Source organism: Crocuta crocuta, unplaced genomic scaffold (genome assembly GCF_008692635.1).
Source record: "Crocuta crocuta isolate KB4526 unplaced genomic scaffold, BGI_CrCroc_1.0 scaffold24, whole genome shotgun sequence".
Classification (NCBI taxonomy): domain Eukaryota; kingdom Metazoa; phylum Chordata; class Mammalia; order Carnivora; family Hyaenidae; genus Crocuta; species Crocuta crocuta.
The window spans coordinates 6,081,180-6,104,804 of NW_027530974.1; the positions used below are offsets into that span (position 1 = coordinate 6,081,180).

Below are 23,625 nucleotides of genomic sequence, written 5' to 3' on the forward strand. Positions count from 1 at the left end.
TCATGTTCTGACCTAACGCCTAATGTTTATTTACACACACAAAAAATACCAAATATTAAAAAATTTCTTTCTAACCATGGCATCTCAGATTAATTATTAGGAAAGGGTATTCACAAGTTCCCTTATCAGTTACCTTAATTTTCAAACCAGTTATAGAAGAAAAATGACAGAAATGTCCCCATGAAATACCAATGTTAAGAATGGCCATCGATCTTCTAATGTTTTAGATATACTTACGTGTCTGTAGTGAAATCCCATAGGAGATGCAATGGCAAAACAAATTTGCTGTGGTAATAGCAACTCTCTTATTCTTACTTCTTATGTAAATAAATTAAAGGGACAATACCACATTAGTAGTCCTGCTCCTCTGAATACATACATTATTTAAGATAGAGAATACAAATATTATGACCTGAATTTAACAGATGGAATCAAGGTGAAGAGAATCTAAAAGGTTTTGAAAGGATAGGTCTAGAAGTGGGAAAAACTAAAACCCACAACCATTAGCATAGGGCTTGGCTTTTCCCATTCTATTCCTTCCCTGCACTCTTCACCTGGAGCTTCGTGTATCTCATGATCTCTTACTAAAGCAATGCAGAATTCCTCACTCTTTTTCAGTATAGACTTTATGGCATGCTTTGGATTTCTTTAATGGCTTTCATTTTCTTTTTAATTTTTTAAAATGTTTATTTACTTTTGGGAGAGAGAGGGACAGAGTGTGAGCAGGGGAGGGGTAGAGAGAGAGGGAGACACAGAATCGGAAGCAGGCTCCAGGCTTTGAGCTGTCAGCACAGAGCCCGATGTGGAGCTCAAACTCACAAACCATGAGATCATGACCTGAGCCAAAGTTGGATGCTTAACCAACTGAGCCACCCAGGCACCCTCTTCAATGGCTTTCAAGATGAAAGTAATAACCCTTTTAAATCTGCAGATTGAATCTTTTAAATTTGCTAACCTCAGATCAAAGAAATAAGAGCAAAATATTCCTTAAAGAATATTTGTTTTGGAGATAAAGGAATAACTCTTATAAAGCAGTATTTTGGATTACAGTGAAAAGGAATCAAAATTGTAAGTTTCTGCTGAAGTGTGTAAAGTTTAACTGCTTTAAGAGTATTACTGACATATGATAAATAGCACTTATTTTCATTAAAATTTGTCTACTCATTTTGAGAGAAAGACAGAGAGCATGTGCATGCATGATAGGGATAAGGGCAGAGAGAAAGAGAATCCCAAGAAGGCACCATGCTATCAGTCCAGAGCCTGACATGGCATTTGATCCCAGGAACCATGAGACCCTGACCTGAGCCTAGGTCAAGAATCGGACGCTTAATTGACTAAGCTACCTGGGTTCCCCTAAATTAGACATACTTAAAAAGTACACTTTGATAAGTTTTCACATATGTATATAACTATGAAACCATCACTGCAATCAATATAATGAACATATCCATCACTGCCTCTCTTCTTGCCTCTTGGTAATTCCTCTTTCTTGTCTGCCTGTCTTCCCTGACTCTCATACTCTGTGTGAACCCCCAGAAAATACCAATCTGCTTTCTGTCACTATTGATTGGTCTGTATTTTCTAGTTTTATAGAATATAAGCAAACAGTATTTACTCTGGCCTGGCTCTTCTCACTCCACACAATTTTGAGATTCCTCTAGGTTGCATGTGTATCAGTAATTCATCCCGTTTTCCTTGCTGAGTAGTACTCCATAATGTGGACATACCACAATTTGTTTATCCATACATCTGTTGATAGACATTTGAGTTGCTTTCAGTTTTTGATTATAAAGTTCCTGCTAGGAACTTTCATGTCCAGATCTTTGTATGAACATATGCTTCCATTTATCTTGGGTAAATACCTAAGAGTAGACCAATGGCAGGTCTATGTTTACCTTTTTAATAATAAACTGCCTAAGTGTTTTCTAAAGGTGCTGTACAATTGTACATTCCCATCCACTGCATATGAGACTTGTAGTGTTCCACATCTTCATCAATCCTCAGTAAAGGGTATGTAGTGGTATTCATTATAGTTTTAATGTACATCTCAATGATGTTGAGTATCTTTTCATGTGCTATCCATCTATCCTTTTAATGAAGCGCCTGTTAAAATCTTTTTGCCCACCTTTTAAATTGGGTTATTTTCTTCTTACAGAGTTTTGAGAGTGTTTTACATATGTCTTTTTAAGTTTTTTTTTTTTTTAATTTATTTATTTGAGAGAAAGAAAGCATGAGTTGGAGGGGCACAGAGAGAGAAGGGGGAAAGAGAATCTCAAGCAGGTTCCACACTGTCAGCATGGAAGTGGGGCTGGAACCCACCAATGTTAGATCATGACCTGAGCCCAAGTCAGATGCTTAACCAACTGAGCCACTCAGGCGCCCTGGTGCTTTACATGTTCTAGATACATGTCCTGTATCAAATCTGTGATTTGTGGGGCACCTGGGTGGCTCAGTTGGTTATGCATCTGACTTTAACTCAGGCCATATCTTGGTTCATGAGTTCAAGACCCACATCAGACTCTGCACAGAGCCTACTTTGGATCCTCTGTCTCCCTCTCTCTCTGCTCCTCCCCTGTGTGCTCTCTCTGTCTCTCAAAAATAAAAATGTTAAAAAAAAGCCCTGTGATTTGCAAACTTCTCCCAGTCCATGGCTTGTCTTTTCATTAAAAGCTCAAATTTTAAATTTTGAAAGAAATTTCAAAATAGAAAAATTTTAGGGATACCTGAATGGCTTCGTTGGTTAAGCATCCAACTCTTGATTTCAGCTCAGGTCATGATCTCATAATTCATGAGATGGAGTCCCACACTGGACTCTGTGCTAAGAGTGTAGAGCCTGCTCAGGATTCTCTCTCTTTCTCTCTCTCTCTCATAAACTTTAAAAAAATATCAGAAGACTGTATTTGAATGGAATCATTGAAAAAGTCTAAAACATTTTCATGAAAGCATACCAAAAAGTCCTTTTTAATATGTAATTAGTTAATTACATATTAATTATGTAGTTATGTAATGATTAATATTAATATTTAATAATTATGTAATATTAATATTAAATAAATAATTACATATTAATTATGTAATTATATAATAAAAATAGTAATGTATTACTTAAAAGTAATATTTAAGTAATAAAGGATGGAGTGGTGGCAACATTTTTCTTTTGTAAAGGAAGATATTATGAGATAACCTTGAATGTGATATTTGAATAATATCAATGAAAGGTATAATGTGTCTTTTCCTTGATGTCTGAGGCACTGTAACACTTCTGAGCTGAACACTAGCCTGAACCCACTCAAAGTCTCCACCAAAAGAAAGTAGATGTGAATGAAGGATGAGAAACTGAAGATTAGTGAAGTGACTATGCACTTGACTTAAAACGGCAGGAGATCTAGACCACTGTGAGTCAAACAGATGATAGAGCTCCCATTCACCAGATGGTCCACAGAGAAGAGGCTTCCCTTGGCTCTATTCTATCTGGCCCTAGACTTCTGGATCCATAAGTACTGTACCTGGTGCCACTGCACCCCCACCCCATCCTACTATCTGGTTGATGACTCTTGTGGCTTCCCTTCTAGGTCTTTCGCATGACATTCCTGCATGGTTTTTGGCCTTGTTTAGTCCTTTGATTTTGTCATCCTTTGTTGACCCCAGTAAGAATCTCACCCCCTCCCCCTGCTCCCCACCCCTCCCAGCCTTCCTAGTCAGTCCCCATAACTAGGTGAAGATAGAAGAGAAATCAGATTTGGGGACAAGTTAAATTGAAGAAAACGCAAAAAAATCTTTAGATGGGTATCAGGCCCAGAAATATGTACAGTAACAACAGATTTAAGACTTTGGCTTGGAAAGAAGTTTGGAATCTGCACATAGTGAGATGTTATTTATTCTACCACAATTATTATTCCTTGAAAATATAATTCATGTGTTAAAATCTCTGTTAAAAGAGAATTGTTAAACTCTGCATATATTAAAATCTGCTGGTGAGACTCTCCCCCCCACACAAGTGTAAAAGCAATATGTTAAAAAATGCTCCATCTTACAAGTATAAATTAAAAGGCCAATTGTTTAGAAACATTTCAAGTGATAGTATTTAATGCTGGAAGATTCTGATGAAATGGTACTATTAATACACTGATATCTGCAAGGTAAAGTTCAAGTCTTTTGAAAATTCACTTGTACAATCCAATGATTGTGTACATAAAGATCCACATGCATATTTATAGCTTCAAAAGCAGTAATGCCTCTTCAGTAATTTATTCCAAAGAAATAACCACAAAGGAAAAGCCTCTCCATAAAAAGAGAAAGAACCCAAACATCCAACAAGGGGGACTGGCTAAAAAATTATTGTATTTTCACTCTATGGAATATTACAAAGCCATTGGGAATTATATATAATCTATAAGGATAGCATAGTAGCATGTAAATATGTGTGATATATTAATTAAAATAAAATTCAACAGTTTATACACAGTATGATTTTAACTCTGCAAAGATATGTGGACAAAGACTTGATATATCTGAAATGTTCTAGTGTGAGCTATGATTTATTCATGTTAAAACACTACATAGGAGCGAAAATGGGTAAATTCAGCTGCATCTAATCACCAAAAAAGAACCTTACAGTTACGAGATTGAGGGAAAAAACTTAGAAAAGGATGTATAATAAAAAAGATATGTAAACAGTAAAAGATATGTAACCCAATACTGCATTGTTTAAAGATATATATGTATGCAAGAAATAGAGACATGCATGGTCAAGGTAAACACTAACTTCAGGAGAATGGTTACCACTGGGTGGAGGGGAGGAAAATGCAGCTGGAGAGGGCTACAGGGGGCTTTCAACTATATTCACATTTCATTTCTTTACCTGGGTGGTACAATACAAGGCTATCTGTTATATTAGTTTGGTGTGAAATATTTAAATAAATACTTTTTAAGATCACATCACAGCCCTCGCATAAGTGGAGATAAGAAATAAAGTCCAACTAGCACTCCTCACCCCAGGGTGCTTGAGGGCTGACCACAGGGGCAGTGGCTTGCTCTCCCATCTCCCCAGCAACTCCCTTCCTGTGGGGTCTGCCCACGTGTGCCAGAGTGCGTGGTGCAGAGGCAGACCTATGGCGGTGGCGAGAGGCCTTGCCAAAGATCTCTAAGAAGCAGGCTCCCAGGGTAGGACTGAGTTAGGCAGAGGGCTGTGTCTGGCCCTGTTCACAGAAACATACACTTGACCAAGGTAGAAGAGGAAGTCCTCCTGGAAAGCTGCTTTCCATGCTGTGTGGACGCAGGCACTGAGAGATGGAGAAGCCGGCTAGCTGCTGGTGCTGGATGAGGTTTCCTCAGACCAGGTGTTACTGCTCAGTTACGAAGTCCTCCAGAGGAAGATTTCCTGGGTTGGGACCCCTCTACCGTCCCCGTGTGTTCTAGATTTATGGACATAGCTCCAAGTTAATAATGTATTAATTTGCCCTAACGTATTATATGGCACTGAAAACCAAGTAACTAAAAAATAAATAAATAAATAAGATCAACACATCTTGTGTTAGCTTTTTATTACTGCTGTAACAAATAGCCATAAACCTAAGTGGCTTAAAACAACACAGATTTATTAATTTTCAGTTCTGTAGGTTAGAAGTCTGGCGGGCATCTCATTTGGCTAAGGTCAAACTGTCAGCAGGGCTGTGTTCCTTTCTGAGGGCTTTAGGGGACATTTTCCAGCTTCTAAAGGCTGTCCGCATCACTTGGTTTGTGATCTCCTTGGTTCATCCTCAAAGCCAGCAATGTTCCATCTCTAACATTCTTTAAGGTCGTATCTCTCTCGGACGTGGCTGGATGCATGAGATTAGATTGAGCCCATCCTGATAAACCAGGATAATCCAACTCCACATTTCAAGGACCTTGATTTAATCATCCATCTCCACACAAGGTCCTTGATTTAATCACATCTACAAAGCCCCTTTTGCCTAAAGTGCCTAGATATCTTATTTTATTAAGGGATCCAAAGTCCCTGCTGCCATGCTCCAGGACTAGGGCATGGACATCTTTGGGTGGCCATTGCTGTATCTACCACACACCTCTGCAAGGATCACTGAGGCCTTCTATGATGAGAAGTACAAGTGGCCTGGTAATATAGTCAAGCTATCTGGCTCTATCTAGTTCATAATTCCAGGTTTCCAAAGAAAAAAAACTTTTGTTTTTGCTTACATTCACACTTTTTCCTCATATGGGATTGTCATATGCCCTGCTGCAGTCAAATTACAGAGAAAGTGTGTCAAGGTAGCAATAACGTTTAACCATGACCGTAGATGCATCTGTCATTGTTATGAATGGCCTAGGAGACTGAGACATCTGAAGGCTGGCGGATTGATTTCCCAATTCTTTACACAACGGTTTTGAGATTGAATACATATAGTAAAATATAAATTAAATACAATTAGACCAGAATGTACAGAACAAGTGAAGAACAAAATGCATACGTAAGACAGTTAAAACCTGCACTACAGCGCCATGCATTTCGTATTGAACTTCCTGGCACCTAAAGCAAAACTGACATCTGACCAGTTATATGATTTGCATTATTCGTGTGATGAAAACACACCTGTTTCTAAAGAGAAGTTTTTCCTAGTAGGCCTGAGGCCTCAGAGGAAGTTCTCATCCATACGGCACTAAGCAAAACAATAATCTCTCTGGAAAAAATGGAGAAAGAGGTTTCCTAGGATTGCTGAGGGCCTAACACCAAACACAACCTGGTAAAAGCAATCCTGGGAGGGCTAAGACAGTATGTTCCAAGCAGTCGCTTTCTGCTAATAATCACAATCCAGCTTGTGACTCCTTCTTAAGCAGTGAAATGAATTTATGACCAAACACGTAAAAATGGACTAGGAACAGAACAATAAAAACCCAGTGTTACTTCTGTGTGGGGGGTATATGTGTATTTGACCAAGAAGTGAAATGCATTTTCCACTGTGGATTGCTCCAGGAGGAATGACAGGGCTGCACAGATAATTCTTCAGACAGAAGAGTTCTTAAGCTCTGGGCTGGTCAGTAAATAGACTGTTATATCCTGCAACAGGGTCTGTTGTGCAAGTATTGCTTCTTGCACTGGCCTCACAATAGGATTTAGGAAAGTCGAAACCAGGAAGGTGCGGAATGGGGGCAGAGTACTGCATGAATGCCCAGGGTGCTGGAGAGGGCAAGGAAACAGATGGCAAAGTTGACGTCTTCCTGTGGAAACTGAGGAACAGGAATTCCGCCCAACTGGACAGCCCTCCCATCTGTGTGACCTGAGTTCCAGTGAGCCCAGAATCTTTCTCAGGAGGTTGGTGGTTCAGTGGGCAGAGAGGCCCACAAACCATAAGGTTCACTCAAGGAAATACTGTACCCAAATCCAGGAACTGGTTGGGTATGTTTAATAGTTTAGAGGAACCCTAAAACATTGGGTTGTGCCCATTTTCTTCTGGCTCACTTAGAAAATTTTTCCTAGAGTAGTAATAGTTTCCTAGAGTAACATTTCTTTACTTATTTTTAGGACCATAAGAAATGAATATGAAAATTAAGCAAGCTTGCTACATTCTGAGCATTTCTTTGGTAAGAAATAAACTTCTTTTAAGACTACCAAAATAATAAATTAATGTTCCATGTAATACAGTGTTACAGTAAAGTGGCATGTTTTAGAATAATATTTCAGTTTTTAATCTTCAGCTATTATAGAATAATGTTTAAAGGATATCTTCTAGAGGTGCCTGGGTGGCTCAGCTAAGTGTCTGAGTCTTGATTCTGGCTCAGGTCATAATCTCACAGTTCATGGGATCGAACCCCTGTTATGCTGAAAGCACAGAGCCTGCTTGGAATTCTCTCTTTCTCTCTCAAAACAAACAAACAAACAAACTTTTAAAAAAGGATATTTTCTATAACACTGGTTTAAGAATATTTTATTTTTATAAGAAGATTTCTGGGGCACTTAAATGGCTCAGTCAGTTAAGTGTCTGACTCTTGATTTAGGCTCAGGACATGATTTCACGGTTTATGAGATCAAGCCCTGCCTTGAGATTCTCTCTCCCTCTGCCCTTCCTCCCATCAAATAAATAAACTTTAAGAAAAAGTTTGTTACTATTTTACTGAAGATGGGATCTAGGAGGACCTTGAAGAATCATTACTATTAGCCTAACTTGAACCCTAAACTTCAGCATTTTTTTTTTAATGTCTATTTATTTATTTTGAGGGAGGGAAGGACAGAGAGAGGAAGACAGAGGATCCCAAGCAGGCTCTGCACAGTCAGCACAGAGCCTGATGCATGGCTCAATCTCATGAACTCATGACCTGAGCCGAAATCAAGAGTCAGACAGGACATTTCACCGACTGAGCCACCCAGGCACCCCTGAACTTTGGCGCTGTTAACTGGACACCTGTTTATTCCCTCTAAATCCCTAACATTGGTGTTCCTCATCAAGGGCTTCTAGGATCAGGAGAGATTTTGCACTTGACAGTTGAACATCCACGGTGCTGGAGCCAGTCAGTAGGCAAAGCTGGGGTCAAGGACACTGTCTCAAGATGCAGGAGGTCAGGCGGTGAAAGGAGCAACAGAAGGATCAGAATTGTGAAGAAGAACCAAAAGCACGGGGCCAGAAAGGCCACAAGAGAAGCACAAGATGAAGCAGAAGAGGAGGTGTGAGCCTCAAATTTAGCTCCCGCGGATCAAGTCTTGCTGGCCTAGAGCTCCTTAGAGAACGAGAACTGAGCCCTCTGGAGCACACTTCTGCATTCAAAAAACAACACAATCAAAACTCTTTATTTCTGGGGCGCCTGGGTGGCTCAGTCGGTTAAGCATCCGGCTTCCGCTCAGGCCATGATCTTGCGGTTCGTGGGTTCGAGCCCCGCGTCGGGCTCTGTGCTGACAGCTCAGAGCCTGGAGCCTGCTTCAGATTCTGTGTCTCCCTTTCTCTGCCCCTCCCTCGCTCATGCTGTCTCTCTCAGAAAAAAAAAAAAAACATTAAAAAGAAATTTAAAAAAAACCATTTCAGAAAATTCCAAACACATACAAAAGTAGAGAGAGTAGTATAAATGACCCTCCACGTGCCCAGCACTTAACTTCAACAATTATCAACATTTTTCCAGTATTTTTTCATCTGTCTCCAACCTCCCACCACCCCAACTTGGTCACCTTTTCATTTCCCTGGAGTATTTTATTAAAAGATTTTTTAAAATGTTTCTTTATTTTTGAGAGCATGAGTGGGGGAAGAGCAAAGAGAGAGAGAGGGAGATACAGAATCTAAAACAGGCCCCAGGCTCTGAGCTGTCAGCACAGGGGCTCTGAGCTGTCAGTACAGAGCCTGACACAGGGCACCAACTTACAGGCCGTGAGATCATGACCTGAACGGAAACTGGATGCCCAACCGACTGGGCCACGCAGGAGCCCATGGTTTACTTAAGTTTATTATTTATTTTTGAGAAAGAATGTGTGTGCACAAATGGGGGAGGGGTGGAAAGACAGGGGGAGAGAGAGAATCTCAAGCAGGCTCTGTACCACCAATGCAGACCCTGATGTGGGGCTCTAACTCACAAACTGTAAGATCATTACCTGACCTGAAGTCAGATGCTTAAACAACTGAGCCACCTGAGTGCCTATTCCTAGGGCATTTTAAAGCAAACCTAGACATCCTATTAATTCACTCACACATACTTCTCAATATGTATCACTAACAGATCAGGGCTTTCAAAAACACAATGATATCACTATCTCATTTAGTAAAATTAACAATAATGTCTTAATATTATGCCTGAACTGTGTTCATTTTTCTGTTACTATCTCACAAACACCTTTTTCAGTGGATTTGTTCAAATCAGGACCTGTATACATGGGTGTCACATACTCACTGCATTGGGTTGATCAGTTTCTTGTCTCCACTCTCCTTTAGCCTATAATCACTATGCCTCCTCTCCCTCCCTTTTCTTGTGCCCAGTGTCAACTGATGAGAGTTTTTCACATTCTGCATTTGTTATCATGGTGTCATTTAACTCGTGTCTTTATCTACCGTCAAGGTAGTTAGGTCTATAAGTCTGCTTTCGGATCCAGTTGTTTTGCTGAGAAGACTTCACAGAGGCTGTTGTGTGCGTCCTTCCTACAGCATGTTAGGGGGCACAGGCGTGTGTGTCTCCCCTTTAGTGGGGTTGACATTGATCAGCAGGCTCGGGTGCTTGTCAGTCTGACCCAATTACTGAAAGCTCCCCCTCAGTCTTTTCAAAAAAATTTTTTAATGTTTATTTTTGAGAGACAGAGAAACAGAGCCTAAGTGGGGGAGGAGCAGAGAGGGGGGAAACAGAATCTGAAACAGGCTCCAGACTGAGCTGTCAGCACAGAGCCTGACGCGGGGCTCAAACTCATAACCTGTGAGATCATGACCTGAGCTGAAGTTGGACCTCAACTGAGTGAGCCACCTGGCACCCCACCTCAGTCTTGAATGGAGGGTTTTAGCACCCATGAGAAGTGCTAGGAAAAGATGTCTCTTCTACTTTTAATAGCTTACCTTTCCAGTGAAGAGCTCTCCCTTCCTCATCAATTATTTGGTCTCTCTGAGACACGGTTTATGGAAGTAGACCACGGTGCACTTTAAAAATGACATCATGTATCTGACACACTTGCTTCTGACACACATCTGCTTCCCAGCTTCCCACTGCTGGGAACATAAAGGTCCACATGCAGTATCTTTTATGCCCGAAGCACAGAAACTACTAATGAACGATAGAACTTACTGAGAGCTCTGCTCTCATCTCCCTATGCTCCAAAGTAACCAGTCTTCAAAGTCCAGCTGCCATTCCCCTTCACAAGGGGTTCCATGATCCTCCCCCCACCTGGACAGCATCTGGTCCTCCTCTGAACTCCTCGTTCAACAAACAGGGCCTCTGTCAGTTGCTAGTCACTGTATCGCTTTTTAAGAAACTTCCCCTTTGGGGCGCCTTGGTGGCTCAGTTGGTGAAGCACCCAACTCTTGATTTTAGCTCAGGTCATGATCTCATGGTTCGTGGGATTGAGCCCCATGTTGGGTTCTGCTTTGTCAGTGCAAAGCCCGCTTGGGATTCTTTATCTCTCTCTTTCTCTCTCCCTATGTGTGCTCTCTCTCAAAACAAATAAACTTAAATAAAATCTTCTCTTTTATCCCTTTTGAATAGTTATTTATGTCTTCCTTTCTGGGTTTCTTGCAAGTGGACATCATGTTTGATTTAGCTCTCCATCTCCATAGTGACTAGAACTTTTTAGCCTTTTGTGGGAAGTCAATAATTATTTATTAAATTAAAAAGTTAATGAATTACAAGAAACTTTTGAGCCCTCACCACACTGACTTTTTCTTCTGTCTTATAGATGAATGGTTATGCTATAAATTTAGTGCAGAATGCCAATTTTTAATAATTTAGAAATATGATAGACTTCTCTGCTATTAAAAAATAAATTACATTAATTAATCACTTTTTCATTATAGTAGGATTCAATTGGATTGTAATTCTATAACTATCTAGACACCAAGATCATATTTTCACTTTTAAAGTTTACGTATTTATTTTTGAAAGAAAGAGTGAGTGTGAGCCAGGGAGGGGCAGAGAGAGCCCCAAGCAAGCTCCCTGCTGTCAGCGCAGAGCCTGATATAGGCCTTGATCTCATGAACCATGCACTCATGACCTGAGCCAAAATCAAGAGTTGGACATTTAACTGACTGAACCACGCAGGCACCCCACATTTTCACTTTCTTATGACATATTTTTCCTGTTTTATCTGCCTTTATTTTTTTTTAGCTTTATTGAGATATAACTGACCTATAATACTGTGTAAGTTTAAGGTATACAACATGTTGATTTGATACCCTTCTATATTGCAAAATGATTACCATCACAACATTAGCTAACACCTCCATTAAGTCACAGAATTACTATTTATTTTCTGTGCTGATGCCTTCATCTTTAGATGGAATCTAAAGTAAACTCTAAGGACTATTTCCCAAAGTACTCCTAAATCATACTTGTTATAAACAGCTATTGATATATTGATATAAGAATGGTGGTAGTGGGATACCTGGCTGCCTCAGTCAGAAGAGTGTGCAGCTCTTGATCTTGGAACTGAGTTTGAGCCCCATGTTGGGTGTAGAGATTACTAAAAAAAATAAATAGAACTTAAAAAAAAAGAATGGTGGTAGCATATGCAAAAGTACAAATGTACTTCAATCACTGTGAAAAATAGCGCATGTTTTTTTATTTCTGCATTTTGAAAAAATAAATCTGATTACTCTAAACAATATCAGGTAGGGCAATATGTAAAATATCAAAACCCAAAAATACAAACTTCAATTCTCTACTCTTATGGTCAAATAATACTGCCACAGTGCCAGTGGAAGACCATTTTAATGAACAAAGTTTTAGAAGGTTGATAGATTTTTTTTTTAGGTTTGATTCAAAGAATCTTTTATTTTTATATTTTTAATGTTTATTTATTTTTGAGAAAGACAGAGACAGAGCACGAGGAGGGGAGGAGCAGAAAGAGAGGGAGGCACAGAATCCGAAGCAGGCTCCAGACCCTGAGCTGTCAGCACAGAGCCCGATGTGGGGCTTGAACTCATGAACTGTGAGATCATGACCTGAGCCAGTATTGGACAGTTAACCAACTGAGCCATTCAGGCACCCCAAAGGTTGATAGTTTCTTCAACTCATCCATAAAATGGTGCTATGGATAAAAAGGATAGTGAAGCAACAAAAGATCTTTCTTACCAAGTAATCAAGCTCTTCATTCAGACTGTAGTACATATTCAGTCTGGCTCCCAGTAAGATGGGTACATCTCCAACGTTCTTGGTGTCATGTGAATCAAAGTCTGTAACCTGAGATTAAATACGTTTGTGCTCACTTCCAACACTTTCACATCCCTTGGAAAATTTGACAATAAATATTTTATAAGTTTAACAATCAGAGAGATCTTCAGTGGCTAGAACCATAGACGTGTAGAACGTACAGCTGGAAGGATTTCAACACATTTCCCAAAAGAACATAAATATTTGAAATTGTATTTTTGTATGTTAAAGACAGTGCACAGTGAATGTTACACTCACCTCAATAACCCGATCTTGAAATGCTTTTTCATTAGTAATTAGCTCTCTAAAAGTTGTGATTCTGTCTTTATGTTTCAGTAGCTAAGAAAAAAAGCATTTTACATTTCAGAAAAGGAGACGAAATAAAATATATTCTATAACATTTATAATAAAATCATCAAATCATGCACCATCCAATCCCTGGTCTCCAAAGATCTACTGTTTTTACAGCTCTTGTACAGAAAAGCAATCACACTGCAGATCTGAGATTGCACTCTGCCCCCTTGGGGACTGGGAACTTGGATTGCTGGAGGATTTCCATCATTTCATAATATAAACAGCCTAATCTATTTCACAAAGCGTATGGTTTACACTGAACACCTCTTTCCTTCTGGAGGGGCTGGAATTTTCATATGTGCTAGGCAGGGGTGCCTATGTGAGCAGTCCCCAATAAAAATCCTAGGTGCTGGGTCTCTAATGAGCCTCCCTGGTAAAAACTTTACATATATTGTCACAGCTCAATGCTGGAAAAATGAAGTGCATCTTGTGTGACTCCACTGCGAAGGGACTCTTGGCAGCTTGAATCTAGTTTCCTCTGGACTTTGTCCCAAGCACCTTTTCCCTGTGCTAACTTTGCTCTGTATCCTCTCACTGTGAAACAGACCTGTAGTATGACTGTATGCAGAGTCCCACAGGTCCAACCAATCAATGAACCTGACGGTGGCCTTGGCATCTCTAGGAGCTTGCTTATCCCAATATTCAGTTGTTTTTACAACCAGGCTATCAGAATTCTTCTTTAAAAAAAAAACTACCAATTTTTCTTAGACATAATTTATAACCATTTCTTATTTGTTCATTTGTTCCTTCAGTATGATACCAACACAACTTAATATTCAAAGTTCAAACTTCTCTAAAAATCAGTGAGGTAAATAAAGTGTGAAGCACAAAATTATTTTTATTATGAGCAATTTCCAATAGTTTGAGAAAAAAACGTGAATGAACCTCCATGTAATTTTCACCCAGCTTTGGCTATTGGCAACTAGTAGTCAATCTTGTATCATTTATATCCCCAAGCACGTCTTCCCAGCTCCAATCCTCCCCTTCACTAAGTCAAGTCGCAGACACCATATCGTTTCACCTGACAATACTTCAGTAAATTTACCAAAAGAACACAAATATCTGACATTGTATTTTTGTAACATCCTGCTCCAACCTTCAGTGGGGCCTATTTTTGAAGGGTGGTTTACAAAATGGAGGATGTATCTGTTTCTCTGCGTAGCTGTTATTCCTTGATCCTTTTCTCTACAGGTTAGCTAGAAGACAGAGAGACTCCCCAGAATGTCTGCATAAATTTTCTATCCAGGTCTGTTCAGAGAAGTTATTTCCTAATAATATAAGACTGAGTTTGCTATTAACAATCCAAGATCCCATATTTGCATACGTTTTTATTCTGTTAGCTGATAAACTTGTCACTTCTGTTTTCCTCTCAAATTAAAACCAGTACAAGTTAACATCCTGCTACTGCCTTCTCCATTTTACTTACTCTCTTAATTTGTCTCTCCACCACTGTACCACTATACGAAGAAAAGAATAACTGAAGAAATTCCAGGAATCTCTTCCCCTATCTTTGTGCTACTTGAGAAATAAAATGACTGGTTTTCAATGTATCCACTATTCCAAGTGATAGAGTTTGAAATCCCTATCAGGATACCAAATACACTAATCTTTAGGAATCTGTAGTGCTGTGGCACCTGAGTGGCCCAGTTGGTTAAGTATTTGGCTTCAGCTCAGGTCATGATCTCACAGTTTGCGAGTTCAAGCTCCACATCAGGCTCTGTGGTGATAGCTTGGAGCCTGCTTCAGATTCTGTGTCTCCCTCTCTCTTTGCCCCTCCCTAGCTTGCACTCAGTCTCTCTCTCTCTCTCTCTCAAAAATAAAGAAACATTAAAAAGAATCAGTAATGCCATGCAAAAGTGGAAAAAATAATCATACCCTTTTTTTGTAGATGAATATTATTTGTAATACAAACTTAAGTTATAAAACAAATCAAATGTTGAACAATGTATCTCGTTAGTGAGGGCCATAGTAAAACTAATCTGGTTCCCCAAAACAATTCTTCTAAAAAAACCCAAAATTTGGGGAGTTTCTTTATACTCTTATGTTACCTTTTTCTTTGACTATTATTTTCACCAAAAATGATACAGGTTTTAGAATAAAGAATAAATACAGTACCTCTTTATCTAAATTTTTCTTTTTAAGATGGAAGTGCTTCAGTTTTTGTAGCATTATATCACTAATTTTCTCACTATCTTTGAAATGTTCAGCATTGGTAGTAACGATGTCCTAAGGGTAATAGTTTGAGAAGCTATATTAAAAAGTTTTCATTAAAGCTAAAAGAAGGACAGACAAAACACACATACAAAATTTCCAGAATAAATGACCAAACTAATATTGAACTCAATTACTCATCCAAAAGACATCTAATAAAGGGTTAATGTGGAAAGAATTCTTATAGATTCACACTTGTATGTAAGTAGTTATTGGGACAGATTAGTATAATCCCTGGAAAGTTAATAATCACCTATAATAACAATACATGCTTACACATTCATATGAACATCCCCTGTTAGTCTAGCCTGGTCAGTTTACAAATTCAAATTTCAGCCAAATTGCAGTAACTCACATCAGAGTAATCAGACATCCTCAACAGTACTGAAGCTCTAGTATTTCATGGGTGCCTAGAATGAAGGTATTTGCATGTATAACCTCAGGGTCAAAAATGTGTGCAGGGGTTGGACTGCCTGAGTTTGTATCTGAGTTTTGTCGCTTAATCCTATGTGAGATTTTGGACAAGAAACCCAACTGTACTAAGTCCCAGTCTATTTTTCCATGTTATTTTTCCCCCATTTTTTTAAAAGTCTGATAATATAAGGAATGGCATAAGGATTGGATGAGATAACCCATGAAAGGCAGGGACAGTAAATTTAAACGCCTCCAAGGACAATTTGGAAAGTCAACAAATACTCATTCAGTGTTGATTAAGGGCTTAATCTGAATTAGGTACAGAGGATACAACATACCATGTTCCTGATGTTGAAGGCTTTCATTCTACTTGGGGGTGGGAGACACAGAATAAGCAAACAGATAATATTTGTTTGGTGTAGGATGACATCCACTAACAAGAGGGCTGAGGACACACTCCTCATGGGGAGGTGCGGTAGAGAAGCAGCCTCCAGTGACATGGGGGAAAAACCAAGTCTTACGGTGAGTAAACAAATGTATGAAGGAACAAAACAGGATGGAGAAGTCTGCAGCTAAGGAGAGTCTGTGTGCCACATGCAGAGTCACATATATAAAGTCAAACTTTAGGTGGATATAGTCTTTGCGCCACCACTGTGATCTCTGCATAAAATGCTCAGCTCAGTGTGTAGCATTAAATAAACGCCAGCGTTCAACAAACTTTAGCTAAAACACATAGAAATAAGGGTTGTGTTGGATCAGGAACACACGGAGCATCCCCCCCGCCCCCATTTGGGCTCTGATGACTATGCTTAAGATCAAAGAAATGGACAATAATAGAAGAGCAAGAAAGACAGCTAGCTCATTGGAGAAGCTATCAAGTGTCATGCTTTGTACCACGGTCTTTCATTAAATGTAGTGCATGCAACAGCCCAGGGCAGGGGCAAGTATGATTTCCCCTACTTACGATGAGGAAACTAAGACTGAGAAAGGCAGAGTCACTTGGCCAAGTAACACAGCCAGGAAGTGGTGAAGTCAGGATTCAAACTCACCTGACACTAATTTCATTCTTTATTCCACTAGTGAATACAACTCCCCGCTGCCCTCCCCCTGCCCAAAAGCTAAATTTTAGGCTGGGCAAATGGCGTGATGCTGGGAACACTCACTAATCACCAGAAGCAGACTGAGCCAGAGAACAAGACTATTGCCTGACAGAGCGTCCATGACATGGGAGAAGTACTAAATGAAGGGTTTTTACCCTGATGCTTTTATTTTTTATCTGATTATATTATTTTACTTGTGGGAATTAGGTATTGAAGAAAGATAAAAAAAGAAGCAGTGGGAGGAAGGCAGGGCTGACTGGTTGTCTTAAGGGCCTGAATTTTGTCTATTTTTTCTCCTATAACTTGACTCCATCCATCGCCTTATATTGCCTCTTTGGTCTAGTCCAACCTCAGGATTTCTTCCTCCCCCAATAAAATACATGAATTTTCTTTTATTACCTGGCATGTGAGAAGTCCTATGACCAGAGCCAAAAGACTGTGAAGCTTGGAGACCAGCTGAGAGGTTCCTTTCACATCTGGGGGACTCAGGTTCTCTTCTTCACAAGGTGAGCAATTTGGGAACAAATCAGAACGTATCATCTTTGCCTCCTATGCGTACACAATTCAGATATGTCACGATAAAGACAAAGAGTCTAGATTGCTCTTTAAGTAAAATTGTGAATTAAATACCACTCTTTAAAACTCTGAGCAGCCATAACAACGCGGGCTCAAATTTAAATTTAAATTTGAAGAGATGGTGGGGCGCCCGGGTGGCTCAGTTGGTTGAGTGTCCAACCTTGATTCAGGTCATAATCCCAGGGTCGTGGGATCAAGCCCTGTGTCAGGTTAAGAATCTCTCTTTCCCTCTGCCCCTCTCCCCTACTTGCTCATAATACTGTCTTTCTAAAATTAAAAACAAAACAAAAATTAGAGATAAATGTTAATATTTAAAAAAAACAAAACTCTCAGCTGTGGTTCTCAAACTTCTGATTCTCAGGACCCCTTTATAGACTCAAAAAATTAGTAAGAATCTCAAAAACCTTTTGTTTTTGTGGGTTATATCTATCAATACTTTTTGTATTTGAAATTATGACTGAGGGGCCCCTGGGTGGCTCAGTCAATTAAGTGTCGCACTCCTGACTTCAGCTCAGGTCATGATCTTACAGTTGGTGGGATCGAGCCCCATGTCAGGCTCTAGTGCAGAGCCTGTCTGGGATTCTTTCCCTCTCCTCTCTCTCTCTGTCTCTCCCCCACTGGTGCACATGTATGCGCATACTTTCTCTTTAAATAATAAACTTTAAAAAAAAAGAAATTATGACTGAGAACATTTAAAAATTATGTATACTGGAGCACCTGGGTGGTTCAGTTGGTTGAGTATCTGACTTCGGCACAGGTCATGATCTTAGGATTTGTGAGTTTGGGCCCCACATTAGGCTCTGTGCTGACAGCTCAGAGCCTGGAGCCTGTTTCAGTCTGTGACTCCCTCTCTCTCTCTGACCCTCCCCTGCTCACGCTGTCTCTCTCTCTCTCTCCTAGAAATAAATAAAAACATTAAAAAAAAAAAAAAAATGTTTACTCATCTATTCAAATAATAAATCCTTTGTGTCGACATAAATAACAATTTTGATATGAAATTACATTTTCCAAAGGAAAAAATTAGTGGAAAGAGTGGCACCTTTTACATTTTTGTAAATATCTATAATGCTGACTTCATAGAAGACGGCATGATTCTCACATCTGCTTCACACATTGATCAGCCATAAAAGCAATGACACACAGTTTCTAGAAAACACCACTGGAGGCACTTGTGAAAAAAAATGAGAGTGGCAAGGCCATAACATCTTCCTATTACTATGAAAATACTTTTGATCTCGTGGACATTCCCAGACCACACTTTTGAGACAGTAGACCAAGAGTTCACGAAAAGCAAGACAAAAAGCAGAGTAAGGATGACTTGGGGGATATTAAAGAAATTGATTAGTCAAGAGAAAACAAAGAACTTTACTTTTTTTAAAAGAAAATTTATTTTTGGGAGAGCATGAGAGGAGGAGGGGCAGAGGATCTCTGGGCTAACAGGTTGACAGCAGCAAGCTGTGTGGGGCTCGAACTCATAAACTCCAAGATCATGACCTGAGCCAAAAGTCAGGTCCTTAACTGATTGAACCACCCATGGCACCACTACTTTCATTTTTTAAGAAAATTCAAGAAAAAAAATATACTGTGATAAACCTCTGTACAGTTATACTAACTCATTCAGGGTTTACCAATTAAGTTTGTCATGATTTGGTTAGCAGCTAAACTTAAGGTCATCTCTGCTTAGGTGAGTGGTTCTCAAAGTGTGACCATCGGACCAGCAGCATCAGTGAGACTTGGGATCTTGGTAGAAACACACATTCTCAGCACCACCCCCCTCCCCACACACCTACTGAATCAGAAATGCTGAGGTGAGCCCCAGCAATCTGCATTTTCACAGCAAATGCTGAATTTTAAATTTAAAATTTTAGCTGAATGAGAACCACTGGCTTAGAAAATCCTAACTTCTTTCAGGAGAAAAGATTACAGAGAGAATTTTTTAAATATGAGAGAATATTTTCCTAAGAATCATTAAAAAATAAAAGAACTATTTACTTACAAACAGTACCTGTACTAATTATGGACTAAGGACATCTTCAAGGCAACATAATTAGCTCAAGTTGTATTATAAGAATTTTAAGATAAACATACAGATTTTTAGTTCAGATTAGCCTTCTTTATAAAAAAATTTCTTTAATGTTTATTTTTGAGAGAGAGAGAGAGCACAAGCAGGGGAGGGGCAGAGAGGAAGACACAGAATCTGAAGCAGGCTCCAGGCTCTTGAGCTATTAGCACAGAACCCAATGCAGGGTTCGAACCCACGAACCATGAGACCATGACCTGAGCTGCATTCAGACACTTAACCAACTGAGCCACCCACATGCACCCAGATTAGCCTTCTTTATAAGTAGTAAGAATTAAATAAGGCTATGCTATAAATAATATTTTTAAGTTTATTTATTTTGAGAGAGAGAACGCACATGGGAGAGGCAGAGAGAGAGAGAGAGGGAGAGAATCCCGAGCAGGTTCCACACTGTCAGTGTAGAGCCCAACTCAGGGCTCTATCTTGCCAACTGTGAGATCATGACCTGAGTCAAAATCAAGAGTCAGATGTTTAACCAACTGGCCATGTAGGTGCCCCTGTACTATAAATATTTTAAGACAAGCCTACAAAACTGAAATAGATGTGCTCCAGCTTGTGAAATGATCCTTTCCAGGTTCATTTTCCATACATACTTCCAGGTTCTTGTCTACCAAAAAAGTCATTTGAACTACATAGGATACAAAATTACAGCCTCTCCAAATGTATTGATATGAGGCTTTCATGCTATTTTAAACAGATGTTAACTAGACTTATTGTGGTGATCATTTTTCAACATACACAGATATCAAATTATGTTTCGAACTGGAAATTAATATGGGTCAATTATACCTCAATTAAAAAGTATATACTTTCACAAAATTAATATGTGATATAGTATAGTTTTGTTTTGCTTTGTAAACCCAACATGCAATTGTATTAGTTTTATTGTTGAATAGGCAGAAGTGACATGAAAACACAGAGTCCCTACCTAGAAAACCCTTTCTCAAAGGATGCTTCAGATGATTGGTCACAGGTACCCAGAAAATTCTCACATTAATTTTCACCTCTACCAAAATAGTCACAAGAGGCCAGAAAGAGCCTCTTTAGGTAAGTACCCAAGAAGCAGCTTTCTTTAATGTGAGTACCCAAGAACCAGAGTAGCTTCTCCAAACCTGTGGTACCTTTTCCACTCTCACTTTTTTTGTTGTTAATAATTCTTTCTGTTGACAAAGTGCTGCCTCTAAATATGCATCAGCAGACTGTTAGAAACTCCCGAAATTCTGCGTTAGACGTTCCAAATTTGTGACGATACCTTTGTGATATCTGCCACCACCGCCTCTCTGGAGTACTCCTTTAAATGAGCCGTCTCAGACTGAGGGACATAATTTTGCTCCTCCCGCCTCGCAACCTGCTGCTGAAGCCTTGCGTTTTCATGTTTTACTGTGCTGACCTGCTGCTGCAGTTTGGCATTCTTTGCCTTCTCGTTTTCAGATATGAACTGCAAATGATTAACTTGAGTGAGCAGTTTCTCCAGTCTTGATTTCAGTTTCCGTCTTTCTTCCAGGTTCTCCTTTTCATGCTTCTGAAATTCCTCCTGTAAGGACAAGAACTCTTGCTCTCGGGTCTTCTTTTCCCTTTTCAACAAGTCCAAAGCAGAAGTGGTGGCCTTTTCCAGTTCTCCCTTGAGTTGCTTCAGCCTCTCTACCTCTTCTTCTTTCCTGCTTAAGGTTCTGTTCATCTCCATGTACTGACTTAGAGTTTTATCTTTCTGCTGCATTTCAGTCATGTACCTTTCTTGTAGGTGAATATAATTGCCTTTGATCTTCTTAAGCTCAAGCTGTAGGGTTTCCTTTTCATTCCTAGATTCCTGGAGATGTTTTTGGGTGTTAGTCAAAACCTCATGCAAATTCTGCAGTGTCTTGTCGGTATCATTCTTTTCTAGCATCACTCTGTACTTGTCTTCAATTAGTTCTTCCACCTTCTCCTTTAGCTTATTTATGATGTCAACGAACACCTGCTGCTTGGTAGTCTGCCTCTGGAGCTCTTTGACCTTCTTCTCTAAATACTCGTTGCTGTGCTGCAGGCCTTGAATCAGAGTTTGCTGCCTTTTGTTAGTATGTTTTAATTTCCATAAGACTTCATTTAAATCCATGTCCTCTTTCAGAGGTTGTAAGCTCTCCAAGCTCTGCTCCATGTCAGGTGCCTTGCCGTCCTCCTGAGACGCTTCACCACTCCAAGAAATGCCTGCAGGAGACCAAGGTGAGACAGTCCTTGGACTGTCCAGGGCCTCCACTGCGACTTCCTTTTGGTGACTGACTGGCATCTCAGGAATATCCCCAAAACTCTGTATTCCTTTTGAAGACACTGCAATCTTACAGTAAATAAAATAAGTGAAAAAGAGTATAAAGATCAGAAGTTTTGAAATCAGAACTGGCCTTAAGTCCTAGGTCCCTAGTTTGGTTTTCTCAGCTCTAACAATAATATTCACTTCCAATAATAATACCTACTTAACAAACATACTTAAGTATAACCTGCTAAATATATATACAGCACCTGTGGCAGAGCACAAAGTGTATGATAGATATCACACTTACTTTTACAAAAGAAAAACTCAGCTTTGATACTCTCAGCATTTTCTATGGTATGAAATTTTCTGAACATGTAGGTACTTTCTTTACTTCAAATGAATTAAAATAAATTTATCAATTACCCTACAGTCTGTGAGGCCTCTTTTGAATGAAGACTACATTTTTAAAATGTTTATTTATTTATTTAGGGTGCCTAGGTGGCTCAGTCGGTTAAGCATCCTACTTTGGCTCAGGTCATGATCTCATAGTTTCTGAGCTCAAGCCCCATGTAGGGCTCTGTACTGACAGCTCAGAGCCTGAGCCTGCTTCAGATTTGGTCTCTCTCTCTCTCTCTGCCCCTCCCCTACTCGCAATGTGTGTCTCTCTCTCAAAAATAAATAAACATTAAAAAATTTAAAAAACTCTTTTATTTATTTTTGACAGAGAGAGAAAACACAAGTGGGGAGCATAGAGGAAAAGAGAGAATCCCAAGCAGTCACAAAGCTCAGCACAGAACCCAACACAGGGCTCGATCCCAAGACTGTGAGATAAAACCTGAGCCAAAATCAAGAGTCAGATGCTTAACCAACTAAGCCACCCAGGCACCCCTGAGTGAAAACTACTTTTATTGCTTATTAAGCCATTATTTCATTGGTATGACTCCTGTGAATGTAAGAATATCAGATGAAAATGCTTTGTCATTGACTTTCTGCCTACAACACACGTTTTAAGGACTTTTTAAAAGGACAATAAGTTGTAGTAAGAAAATACTGAAATAAACATGACATTAAAACCCTGTAAAAGATATCTGCAGGGGTGGGCTGTATAACTTCCTAAAATTTAAAGATATTGGACCTCTCTTTTTTTTTTTTTTAAATGTTTATTTATTTTTGAGAGACAGTGTGTAAGCCTGGGAGGGACAGAGAGAGAGAGAGAGACACAGAATCTGAAGCAGGCTCCAAGCTCTGAGCTGTCAGCACCGAGCCCTCTGCGGGGCTCCAACTCACAAACCTGTCAGATCATGACCTGAGCCGAAGTCGGACACTGAACTGACTGAGCCATCCAGGTGCCATTGGACCCCTGTCTTTTAATGGTTTATCATCATTCTGGGATAAAAACAACTATCCCTACGGAGGCCTACAGGTTCTGCTATCTGGTCTTGCTGCCTGACTCATGCTACCTTTCCCTCCTCACCTACTATGTGCCTCCTTCAATCCAGCAACACTGGGCCTCTGTCAGGTCCTAGTGGGTGCCATGCTTCCTGAAGCCACAGGGTTTTTCTGCATGTTACTTCTGCATGGAATGCTCTCCCACCCACAGTTCCTTAGCTCCTTACTCATCCTTCAGAGCTCAGCTCAATTACCACTACTTCAGGAAAGCCTCCCCCAAACTTCCGGACCAGGACAGTAAGACACAACACTTACCATCCTTGCAGCTTACAGTTTATATATGTAATACTATAGAACTTTATGTATACTTTACATACACTTTATACATAACTACTCAGAGCCTTATCATAGTTGAAAGCTTACATTTATATGTGTGATTATTTAATGTGAGTCTC

General features: G+C 39.6%; 1 protein-coding gene across 12 annotated transcripts in view; it reads right to left on the reverse strand.

The window, feature by feature from the left end:
• Positions 1-23,625, reverse strand: part of CAGE1 (cancer antigen 1) — a 50,521-nt gene that overhangs the window by 17,188 nt on the left and 9,708 nt on the right. For 5 of the 12 annotated variants that reach the window (XM_077770065.1, XM_077770064.1, XM_077770063.1 and 2 more), the window contains exons 5-9: positions 20,807-21,865; positions 17,298-17,447; positions 15,289-15,399; positions 13,078-13,158; positions 12,742-12,849 (exon numbers count right to left, since the gene is read on the reverse strand). In XM_077770065.1, coding sequence (XP_077626191.1) covers positions 12,742-12,849; positions 13,078-13,158; positions 15,289-15,399; positions 17,298-17,447; positions 20,807-21,865 — 1,509 coding nt within the window. Of the gene's footprint in view, positions 1-4,210; positions 5,415-5,581; positions 6,369-7,665; positions 8,956-12,067; positions 12,131-12,741; positions 12,850-13,077; positions 13,159-15,288; positions 15,400-17,297; positions 17,448-20,806; positions 21,866-23,625 lie in introns of those variants that run through there. The other 7 variants (XM_077770073.1, XM_077770072.1, XM_077770071.1 and 4 more) reach the window with 7 other exon arrangements.